Source organism: Pyxicephalus adspersus, chromosome 4, assembly GCF_032062135.1.
Source record: "Pyxicephalus adspersus chromosome 4, UCB_Pads_2.0, whole genome shotgun sequence".
Lineage (NCBI taxonomy): Eukaryota > Metazoa > Chordata > Amphibia > Anura > Pyxicephalidae > Pyxicephalus > Pyxicephalus adspersus.
In genome coordinates, this window is record NC_092861.1 from 70,071,023 (window position 1) to 70,083,780 (window position 12,758).

The 12,758-nt window shown below is 39.7% G+C and overlaps 1 protein-coding gene across 3 annotated transcripts in view; it reads right to left on the reverse strand.

The window, feature by feature from the left end:
- The window catches only part of PHIP (PHIP subunit of CUL4-Ring ligase complex), a 63,352-nt gene extending 59,080 nt beyond the window's left edge, over nt 1-4,272 (reverse strand). For all 3 annotated transcript variants that reach the window (XM_072408556.1, XM_072408555.1, XM_072408554.1), the window contains exons 1-4: nt 4,088-4,272; nt 3,918-3,976; nt 3,769-3,798; nt 3,239-3,298 (exon numbers count right to left, since the gene is read on the reverse strand). In XM_072408556.1, coding sequence (XP_072264657.1) covers nt 3,239-3,298; nt 3,769-3,798; nt 3,918-3,976; nt 4,088-4,130 — 192 coding nt within the window. In that variant the 5' untranslated portion in view covers nt 4,131-4,272. The remainder of the gene's footprint in view (nt 1-3,238; nt 3,299-3,768; nt 3,799-3,917; nt 3,977-4,087) is intronic.
- Between the last annotated feature and the right edge of the window lie 8,486 nt (nt 4,273-12,758).

The following is a 12,758-nucleotide window of genomic DNA, read 5'->3' on the forward strand; positions in this document are numbered from 1 at the left end:
GAAAGAGCCATAAAAGTCACAAACAGTAATTGGGGCTAGGGCATGAAATCTGTAACCACTCAGGGGCCGCTGGGTACAGCCAAGATGTGTGATATGCATGTTAAACATTTCAAGAGAAGAAATAGAAAAAAAGGTGGAATGGCTGGAATGTTAATCAGTTCTATCACACTTAGACAGCTACTTTCATTGCTAGATTGTTCCTTAAACAAATCCGGACAAAACTCAAAATTCACAGATACATGTGAAAATGCACCTGCCCCTGGTTTTATATTCTGTAGGCACGGTTTAATTTTTTTCCTTCCTTTTTCTTGAAAGATTTTTTGACATGAAGCAGTAAATGAAGTCGGATTGAGCTTTGATTGGCTCATTACACTTAAAGTTTCAGCCAGCCCAGTGTGAACCCAATACACATGCTTCAAGGTTTCACAGAAGTTTTAATCCACAGATGGGATTATTAATGTATAAATGCAGGTAAACATGTCTTGGTTTTGGATTGGGTGGTAAAGTGCTAAAACCCTGGGGGGGCTTTACTGCTAACCAGGGCTCTGTTAAAAACTTCTGACTTGTCCTACTGACTGATTTCACAAGACTGGAAAGGAAGAGAAATCTCTACTGGCAATACAGAAATAAAAGTATTTATTCCTCTAATAGTCCAGGGTAAAACTAGAACAACGGTCAGATTTTTATTGTTATACCTAATTCTGTTGCAGATTTCCCCCCCCATTGGTGTCTGGTCAAAGCCCTGGCAGTTAGGAGACTCCATAATGGACTCACTGACTCCCTAAAATGTGACTCCAACCTTTTCGCACAGAGGCCCTCAATCAAAAGGAATAACACGTTCACTGAAGCCAAGAAATTAGTAATATCAATATAGTAACCTAGCAAAGTTAGGTTTACCAATGAATTTTAGTAAATAAATTCCCAAAGCAAAATAAGGAAGGAAAAAGGCATATGCAAGCATATGACTGGATATTGAACCTAAACAGTTTGCCTTTTTTTTTTTTTTTTTTTTTTGCAATATTCACTTGGCCAAGTAAACCATTCGCTTCTGGATGAACAGCAATCATGCTTTTACTATGTCAACTGTCTAAATTACACAAAAATACATGAAAAAAAATACACATTTTCATTCCATATAGCACAAATAAGCTATTCAAATAGATTACAAGCAACCATAAACAAGCTTTTAACTCAAAGTTTATTGCCACTTCTAAAAAACAGAACACTGAGCCATTAAGAAGGCAGAGTGAACATATAGAAGGAGCATCAGGTTAATTCAAGTGGACATGTAAAGTCACATGACCAGAACAATCGTGGCCACGAGGTCAGCTTACACTTCACTTTTCTCTGCTGATATAATGACCCCAGCATACTGCTGCCCTAAAAAAAAATCAGAAAACAGAAAAAGGGACCTGCAGATTCCAAATGACCGCTAAATGGTTACTCTTCAAGAGGCTCTCACTTTGTAATGCATCCATATTTCCGTACATGAAACTATAATGTAAGTTATAATGTATTTAAAACATAAAACACTCTAATAAGATTGACACTGATCACTTCCATGTGCATATTAATATTATTAACAATAATAATAATAAACAGGATCTATATAGCACCAACATATTATGCAGCGCTGTACAATAAATAGGGGTAGCAAATGACAGACAAGATACAGACAGTATACAGGAGGAGGAGAGAACCCTGCCCAGAACCGCTTATCTGAGGGACAAAACAAAAGACAAATTCTCCCATTAGAATAAACAAATAGCTGGAATTCCAGAAAAAGAACCTGTAATAGACTCTGTACAAGACTACTAAAGACCAGAAATAAAAAGGATAAACAACTTGCCAGATAAAGGAATAAAACATTTCCAGCAATCCAAAAATCATTCCAATCCAGAAGAACAAGCCCGATTACAACATCAGAAAATGTTTCCAAAACATACTTTGTTGCTGAGCTGGTATAACATGAAAGTATACAAAGCAACCCCATTATAAAAGAAGAATAAATTCTGTGTGTATAATATATATAATATTACACATGTACGTTTACATAACATCAGATTGTAAGAACTGAACTAAACATGCATGTAATAACACTCACACACAGTACAAACAAATCTTCAGCCATTACCCCCACAAAACTACAGACATCAACATAAACATGTCTATACAGAAGATATATTTATTTCACTTCCAATCAAAAGAAATTCTAAGTCAAAAACAAATGACCTGTGGCCAAACAGTTCCATTAATTTAGCTTTACACCAAACATTAAACTCCAGGTCTTTTGAATTGAATAATATTTGGTATTAGGCTGCCTCCAGGAATCAGAGATATTTTTGTTTACAGAAGAGAGTCATGCAAAGTGTGAATGTGACATCACTGATGATGAATCAATATTGTTGGGAAATACATACAGGTAAAAGTTTAACCTGCAGTGAATGTCAGATTCTGTTCTGTATAAAGATGCCGACCAGTGCTATGCCTTTAGCACCAAGCTTGTCCTTTCACTGTCAATCGTATTTGCAGAATAGAATTCCATTTCAGAAGAACACAAAAATCCTTACCAGTGCTGTCATACGGGTCACACAGTAAAATAAAGACTTAATAAACGTGCATTGTAAATGACAATTTATAATATTTATATGAGAGCATTATTATAAAATAAATGTCATGGCACACAGTGTACTTGTCTCTGTGACAATCCCATCTACTCTGATATTCACATTTCTTAGTTATTTAGGAATCTCTGCAGAGGTAGCTATGGCAGAAGAAGAGATCCCTGGCTGTCATTACAGGGTGTAAATAAAAGTGAAAGACTTACTGTTGTTGTAATGAAGGAGGAATGTGTGCAGAGCCCATGTGAGCTGCATGCTTGCAGTGCTGTGAGCTGGAGATTGCATGGAGCTCCCTCCCATCCCCGCACCTCCCTCCATTCCCTCCTCCTCCTCTCTGCACAACATCCATGACGTCTCTTTTATTTCCAGCATATGCACACCGCCTTTACCTGACTTTCTAATCACCCCAATAATAATCGGCATGACATGACCGATTAGCCCCCTGTGCCATGGGCAGATCATCAGCCTGCTCGGTGCCCGGCCGACCATGGCCAGGCTTATGGCATGCCCTATACATCAGTGGCAAGCAGAGAAAAATGCGGGAAATTCAATTTTATTTCTCTGTGCGAAAATATAAGGTAATAAAAAACTTTTCCTCGGCGGTAGGAAAGACTCACCAAATTTTGGTAAGTCCTGGGGTGATCTTTGCCCGTCCAGTCGACCCTTTTGGGCAGCAGCTGTAAAATAAAGGGTACAGAGGGAGGGTGGGTGAGTATTTGCACACCTCCTGGCCAAATCACATCAAAAAGCACTTATATTTATAATCATTTATAAATCAGAGCTCTGCCTGCACCCTGCACCCTGCCCAGCTGATGGGGGAAGCCCTGATCGCCCCTCTGCCCGCCCCGGGGGTCTCAGCTCTCAGGATCCGGCCTGATCTGCTAAAAGGGCTCCCGGGGGGGACACGAAGTTACCCCACTGCCCCCCAATACTAGAGGGATCGCCCCCACGCCCCCTACAAACCGCTGGCAGCCTGGGAGGGGGAGGAGCGGCAGCCGTGCCATGTATTCTCTTCCTTGTCTTGGAGGAATTTGTGGATGTGGGTGCTATGAGGGGGGCAGATTGGGGGGCACACTCCCTAATACCCTCCTCTTCCTGGGGATCCCCCCCCCCCCATCACTCCCCAGACATCACACCCCCGGCTCACCTCCTTCTTCTCCACTTCTCTGATCAGGACCTGCAGAGACAAAACACACGGGTCACTTAGAGCGTGTGCTGCACCCCCCGACCTGTGTGCAGATATCGGGGGGCACGGAGCCCCAATCATAGGGAGACTCCCCCTGCCGGATTCTATACCTGAGCTGCCTCCTGGCACGGTCCATCCTCCAGAAATCTGGCAACGAGGAAATAGAGCTCTGTAAGACACAGAAACAGAGGGTGAGGGCATACACGACACTCTATACATCCATATACATATTGTTTATTGGTAATGGTGGCCGGGGGAGGGGGAAGGACGGTGCCCGTACCGGATTTCAGCTCGGTGCTGTGCTGGCTGCTGGAGGAGGACATGTTGGGGTGGCTGGGTACCCCCCCCGCCTCCTCCTTTGCCTGCACTGCCTCCTCCTCCCGCTACCGCCGCCGGAGCGGATCCCCGGGCCCTGCCCCTGGAGCTGTCAGGGTCTGGAGCAGGAAGGAGAAAGAGAAGCCTCCGCTCTCCACCATGCAAAGCCAGGCGCAGGGAGGAGGAAACAACAAGCCTCAGAGAGAGCTGCCTCGTTCCATGTGGTATCCCTCCGCCCAGCGCTGAAGAAGATAACAAAAAAGTCCCTAGCTACTCTGCTTTCCTGCCAGCTCTGCACAACTTCGGCTGGAAAGCCCCTACTTCGTATTTATTGTCAAAAAGCGTGTCCTCCCGACAGGGATTCTATTCTATTCAAATATATATCAATAAAATGTGCCACATTCTGTTCTAACGACACCAAAATTATATTTCTGAATTGCTTTTTACAGCGTGGATGTAAATAAAGTCAATAAATCAATTTTATTTGGTCAATTTTAATAATCATATATGCATTTCTGCCCATTTTTTCCACGAGCTTAAATCTCAAATTAGAGGTTTACCTCATGATGGATTGCCTGCACCTCATACTTAATTATCATTTCTCGGTCACAAAATACACAGAGGAGAACAGAAGGCCATATTCACACCTTTATAGGGTCAGCAAAGTGTTAGTTACAGTACCATGTCATTTACTTTTATCACTTTTCTCATTATACCCTACCATGACGGTGAAATGACAGCCATGCACCAATCCTAGCTGTAGTTTGGTTATATTGACTCGTATCTTGTCATTCATGTCATACTATTTTATAAAAATGTGTGAATACAACCCATACCAATGTTAATGTCTGCATAACGGTGCAAACAAACCCTCACAGTGAGTGAAAGTCAAAGACATTGTGGAATTTATCTTAGATAAAGTATATGTCCTGAAGCCTCTCAAAAAAGTAATTGGTAATGGTTACAACTAAAAGTACAGCTAACTTCACAGAAATAATAAATCACATAAACACCTTACTAACAACCTTCATTTTGGGGCCTGTGTAACACGCTTTTGTTTGCTGCAGTCAGCTTTGCAAGTCTGAGGCAAAAAATCTAGGCAGAATTTACTTAAACCAGGTGAAATGCAGGTCAAATGCAGCTGTCAGTGAATGGACTGGGAGACCATTATAGTCTTATCTGCATCAGTATAGTAGTTACAGCATGTTTAATGTGACTGGGTGAATAAATGGCCCAATCAATCAGGTTAGTCTGTGAATAAAAGATGCACGAGTATAGGCACCCAAGCAAAGCAAGAAAAATAATATATATACATATATATATATAATATATATATATATATATGTATACTGTGCATCCTATAGATGAAAATAAATGTAATTGTGAGGATGTAAACAAACATTATATCTATGACAGGTTCATCAAGGTGTATTACCACAGCATAACATTAGGACAGGGCTGGCTATGCAAGGCTCCATTGGCATGCTGAAGGACCGAAAAAAGTAAGTCCATTACTAATTGGAAAAAGTCCTTTTATAACTGAAATAAATTAGATTGGTGTGCCGCTGATGATCTGCTTGCCTATTACCCTTTATGTACACATTTTAGGCCTTTTTAACATAAGGGAACCCTTTAAATAACTTTTAACCTCTGCTAAAATTACTATTTCCACACCTCACAGTATAATAATGCCATGGCTAGTATAAGAATGTCATCCTTACAGATAGCCAAAAAGATAATTGGAGTCAGTTAAACCCACACAAACTGCTCATTGCTGCAGGAACCCCTAGCAATCTGTGAAGAAACACTGTGCTAAGCAAACTGACATCACATAAAAGTATTCCCTACAAAGGCAATTTTTCTAAAACTCTGAATCCCGGAAGCCCAACTCATACTACATTTGTTTTGTTACAGAATTATCATTGTGATCTGTTTCTCAGGTAAAAGACATTTCATTCTTCATTCTTGCAGCTTTACATCAATTAAATAAAGCGGGGTTTTACAACCAGAATCATAGGGATGTCTTTATTCTGTATAATAAGTAGGCACACATACTTTTTATCAGCAGTACAAATACTCGTCATATAAATAATTTATCCTAATATAAAGAATAATATAATCATTTATTTTAATATTCCAAGTTAGGACCAGGAAATTAAAGTGTGTAAAGAGGTCATTCTAGAAGGGGGTGTTACATAGTCAAAATTATATTTATTTCCTTATTTCATATGAGCCAACACATATCCTGGGGGCTTCCTTCTTTCTCTGGGGGTTGGTAATTGTTAAAATAGAAGTAGTATGGGACTCCAAATAGTATTTTGTTTCAGCAACAGGGGCATCTGAAGTTTTCTCACCAGAAAGATTACTATACCCAGCATGTGCAAAAACTGAAACACAGTGCCTCCCACCTACAGTTTTAAAAATGTTAGACTTTTATCGTTGGAAAGGATCTTTCACAATCCTTTCCCACGACAAAAGACTGAAAGGTGCATGAACGAGTGCTGTACATACAGATCTGTTCTGCTCTATGGAGAGGGGGAGAACGACAACGCGGCACCCCGCTGCGCTCTCTCCCCTTCTTCGTTTGTGGATCCGCCAGGATGGATGCATGAACGACGTTGGACAGCAGCTGTGCACAGGCCAGATTCTCGTTTGAAAGCAGCCCTGAAATGATAATCGTACGAGAATCATCTGACGTGTACTTAGCCTAGGGGGCCATTGTTACCGCAACAGAAATTGAAATTTAAAAGAAAAAAAATGAAATCTACCCAATAAAAAATACAGCAAAATAAATAAATAAATGTTTTAACAATCCTTTTCCTATCTCAAAAAAACAAAACGTACATACACCTATTTTCTATCTTATGTGTATCTACATTTATGTTTTGACGCATTATTCTGTCATTTCCCTAGTACAGTAATAGCTTGTTTCTATCTGTCATGCTTATTTTGTTGCATCATTTCAATGTGAATAAAAAAAGAAAAAACAGGAAACACAACACAAGACAGACAATGGTGCTGTTCATGCCAATACATATGCCCATTAATTAGATCAACAAGCAAAAGTTTTTTCTCTCCTAATATGAGTTCTTTAACATTCTCTAGGAGTGCTGTTTTATCAATCTTCATATACTAACTTAAAATTTACAGTAAAAGAGTGACTAAGCATAACTAAAAAAGTACATTACATTTACTCATCTGTAGCTTGCTAGATACTTGAAAACAGAAACAGCTTTGGGAATCAGTCTCTTTAAAATTTCATTTTTACTACGTCAAGCTGTCCTAACATATATCTAGGTTTCAGCTTAAATCAGAAGACGATCACCACCTAGTGGATAAATGTGCACTGCAACGGTCAAGTAATTCTATCACAGCCTTTAGGCTGGGTCTACATGAACGGTTTTAAAACCGCATATAAAAGTTCCTATCACGTTTATATGCGTTTTTTGCACTTTTACATGCGTTTTAAAACTTAACTTTAAAACGCTAAAAAACTTTTATAAACGCCTAAGACGCGTTTTACCGCGAATTGGCGCAATTTGTCGCGATTTTATATAAGCGTTTATAAAAGTTTTACTTTTAACCCTTTCAGGGAATGAGTACAGGGTAACATAAAACTGCTTACTCATTCCCTGAAAGGGTTAAAATATATGTCAAAAAAAAAATGGACGAGGCTTTAATGTAACTTATTTTATTAAATGTGTGTGTTTGTGTAACTAATCTTTTTTTTTTTTACAGGTTATCCCAATGACAGGCTGATTCCCAGGGCTGCAATCCTGACATGAGCACAGCCATGGGACTCCTCCTGACAGGGAGAATCGCAGGGCACCAAGGGTTAAATGAGGACAAGGCTCTCCATTCACCCCTAGTGCTCTGTGATTGGCTGAGGTTTTACATTTCCCAGCCATTCAGCACTAGACTTGAATAGGGAGACTTGTGACCATTCATCTCTAGTGCTCTGTGATTGGCTGAGAAATAGGAAACCCTATTGACAGCACAAGCATCATCAGGATTTCCTTTTCCTCAGCCAATCAGGAAGCAGAGCAGTCAGCAGAGCTCTGCTATGCTGACAGCTCTTCTCCACTGATCACTCCCGCAGCCCTAGAGAAGATGTTGCAAACAACGTTTAAGATTACGCTCAAAAACGTGCCTGAAGGAAACTGGTGTAGATTAGCCCATTGAAATGCATAGGGACTTCAAACATGGGCTTTAAAAGCCTCAGGTTAAACGCTGGAGAAACAGTCCGCGTAGACTAAGCCTTTAGGCTGGGTCTACATGGGCGTTTTTAAAAACGCATGTAAACGTTCTTATTGTGTTTATATGTGTTTTTGTGCAATTTTATTAAACGGAAACTGGAAAACGTCTATGCCGCGTTTTTAACGCATTTATGTTTCTAGTGCTTGAAAACGTGGGAAAACGTCCTGGTGTAGATAAGATCATTGGAACGGGTATTGGGAATTTCAAACATTGGCTTTTAAAGCCTCAGGTTAAATGCTAAAGTCCGTGTAGACTAAGCCTAAAGTCCTCAGAAGGGGTTTTCTCTACTGTCGTTCAAACTACAGAATGTTAAACCAAAGGGGAAAATGCAAGCATTTTACTTGATAAAATCTAGTGATGTGTAAATTATCTTGCACAAACCAATATTGTTTCAAATTTTCCCTTTGGAAGTTCAATCAAATATTTATTTTTAGTACCCTCTGAAAAAGTTTCATGAAACTTTAAATGTGCCATAATCTCCTCCATGCCTACCTCTCGTTACCTGCACTCTTTAGAAAATCTTGTGTTCTCATGCATAGGGGTCATAGCACCTTCATCACTTACAGTAGGACACAGCACATTTATTTATCTGCAATGGTCACTAAAACTGTTTGTTAGTAATGCATTTATATATTTATTGGGGTGTGAAAATATAACTTGGTACCTGAAATGTCCCCCCCTGAAAATGCACCTCTGAGGCAACTTGTAAGAAAAGATTGAAATACAATTGGGGTGTGGGGGTGTACTAAAATGTCACAAATTTCACTTAATAATTCAATTGAAATGAAAAAAGGTTTTATTTTAATTTTAGAACAATCAACAAACAAACACAAAACAAATTGTCAATATAAGATATAAGTAAATCGAATATTCTGGGGATTTATCTGTAAATAGGCCATAAATAGTCATTCATCAAGACCTAAGTCCAGGGGTGCCCAACAGGTGGATCGCGGTTACCTTTCCTGAAATAGTCTTTCCTACTTCCCTCTGACTTGTAGATAGGACACTTAAGCTACGCACACATGTCAGATTTTTATCGCCCGATAATCGGCATCGGCCAATTATCGGGCGAAAATCTGCCGTGTGTACAGTCGGTGTCGTCCATCGTCCGGACGACCGACCTGCCGGATCCACGGACGATGGACGACAGCCGATCCTAATGAAAGGGAAGGGGAGAGCGCGCAGCAGGGTGCCGCTCCGTCGCTCTCCCCCTCCCCTCTCCATAGAGCATGAACGGTGCTGTATGTACAGCATCGTTCATGCATCTTGCAGCCCCTTGTCGTTGGAAAGGATCTTTCACGATCACAAAAATTGCAAGTGTGTACGCAGCTTTAGGTTTAAGTAGACAATTTAGGGCCCTTGGAGATCCCCAGCTGCAAGTAGCCATATACATAAAAAGGGCCCCAGAGGCTGCGTAAAGTCCAAGATATTCATGATAATCAAAGAATCTATTACCTGCTGTCCATCAAGCCTGTAAAACTATTTTAAGGACTGTGTGGGGTCTTTTACATTTTTTTAGTGGCTAATATTCTTATTGGTGCTTGGTTCTTTTTTTTCCCCCAAAACCAATACTCAAAAAGAACAGGAAATATCTAATGTCTCTGAACTTCCCCCAAAGCCATTCCTTACCATTTATGTTCAGAATATTTATAAATGATTGGATTCTTTGGTAATATTTAGGAACCCCCATTAGGCTGCCCAAGACTGCAGAAAATAGAGTATCATGGAAGAATGTGGGTGCTCCAGCAAACTTGCAATAGATCAAGTTAACAATTGAAAATACCTTCAATATATTTTAGGAAATCTATTCCAGGTTTGATGGATGACCTAGGTTCATCCATGATAGTCTATCTTCTCTAGTCTTGGCTTTGATAAATCAGGCCCAATGATTTACACTGAATCACTAGAGTATTACAAAGACCTAAGATATTAACAAAGCACACCAAGATTCAATTAAGTATTTACCGTACTCTTCCCTGAGATTAGATGTAACAAACACTGCTGTCTATCGCTCTTTTGCTATTGTAAAAAGATACAGTCATAAGGTCATTCAGTACAATAGGACTTACTCTTCTGGAATAGATTTGATTGTTTTTAAAATTTGTTACACCCAAATACTGCTATCCATGGTCCATTGATAGTGCTTATTATTTAGTGCTTCACTGTTCTTCTGTTACTGACTGGCTTGTTACCTAACTTCCCTTCCATTTGAACCTTGCGCATCCTCTGTGTATTATAACCTGTACTCCTACACACCCAATATCAGCGCTCACGAGTTCCACCAGTTCCTGTACCTAGGCACTTGTGCCCCTCAATTTCCCTGGCAGGCCTTTTTGGGGTTTTCAACCTTAGCTTTTAAAACATTATAAATTCAACAAATAATGATATTTCTTGCTAGTTCTTTGACAACAACCAGTAATAGGTCCCCTAGTGGCAGGCAGATTCACCAGCAACTCTTAGTGGCAGTGGCTTTCACCAGTAACCGGCAGATTCTGGTAACATAATTGAATCTTTTTACTTTAAAAATTCCTGGTAACACATCATATTGCTGGTAACATATCATACTCCCCAGCCCCATGGCCATCTCTATTTCATGTTCACTTGCTTTTCTCTGTCCCTGGGGGCCATATGGAGATCTCTGCGCTGGTATGGAGTTCTGAGGGTTTTGGGGAGGCGGAGGATCACAGTTCCTAAAGCTTTCAAATTTCCTGCAAGATCTTTCTTGTCCATCAAGCAGCAAGCATACACTTTCTGTCACATCCTCCCCTTGCTGCACAATGCCCAATCATGCAGCAGGGGAGAGCCACTGCAGTGCTTGGGAATAAATATTGTAATATTGTACCAGGGTATGAAGTTTCACCAGCGTAGTTCTTACTACAAAAAAAGTGCTGTACTGCAAATATATTAGGTGGCTGATAAATTATTTGCTTTTTTTGTATTTACTGTAAAATCCTTTTCTCTAAGTGTGCCAACAGGAATAGGACACAGGGTATAAAACGAGCAAAGTTTAAGTGCAACTCCTGCTGCTGGTCAAACCCTTTCTCTGCTTAGAGGTGGTTGGTTTAGTAAGCAAGCAGGAAAAACAGAAAAAACACAGATACATCACAACAAAACAATCACTAAAGTAGAGTGGCAAGTTTTGCTTTCCTAAACTAAAAAAGGAGCACCAAAAGTCCTTTAATCGCTTTTTTTTATTGATGGACCCAGCTCTCGCTAATCTTTCACAATCTGGACATCAGAAATCAACCTGAAAAGGATGAAAAAAAATCTTGTTAGTGAACTACAACACAGAGAGCTTTTTCAGGGTGTAAACATTACACTGGCACTTGTAAGACATTTTGCACCAAATATCCAAATATACAACATCAACCCTGAAAAAATAATAAGGGTGTGAAAAAAGAGTAAATAAAGAAGATAAATTAGGTTTTTTGTGGCAATTACATTTATAGATACATATGTGTAGTGATACAAACACTTAAAATATAACAAAAACATCAACTGCACATCTCAGATATAGTTCGACTTCACAACCCAATCATTTCAGTGAGGTATATAAAGTATGGCTCTAAACAGGTTCCTCCTAACTAATACACATGATTTCCAACAAACGGAAAAGCCAAGTACACCATAAAATAATAGATTGGACTCAGGTTCTAACACGTTTCGCCACTTGGGCTTCCTCAGCAGGTAGTGAGAACCATCAAATAGCTATTATGTGAAAACATATCATATAGGTCCGAATAATATTATTCACAAATCATTATTTGCGGCTGCTCCGCCCACTACCGTGAGCATACAGCGCCTCCACTGTGCACCAATCCCTACTCCCCCTGCCCCCCCCCCTCCCCGCAACCCTCTTTTCTGTTTTATCCCTATACAGCACCCCCCCCCTCCTCTTTCTCTCTTTCTCTCCTCTCTTTTTCTATACTCTTTAATATAAAATCAGCGACCAATGAAACCGAATGGTAGATTGCTTACTGCTATAACGGAAATGTTCTTATGTACGTATACAATTTATTTCTCTTTTCCATTTATCATTACGTGGCATGCTATATGTTCTCTCGAGTTACTGGATATGACTATTTCTGTAAAATTGTATGCCCTTTCACACTTTTATTTGCTTTTGCCATCTGTATACACTGGTTTGAGTTCTGTAATTGTCTGTGTTTATTGGTTGCTAATAAAAAATAAATATAAAAAAAACAAAAAAAAAACAAATCATAAAAAGAACCTATGCAGTATGCAAAGTATTGCAATAGCTAACCCTAATCCAATACTTTACTAGTGGGGTAATGCAAAGGAGATAGAGAGAAGTTAAGCTTAGGAATAGGGGGGAATAAAAAGATAAGTATATGAGGAAAAGATATTGGTAGAAATAA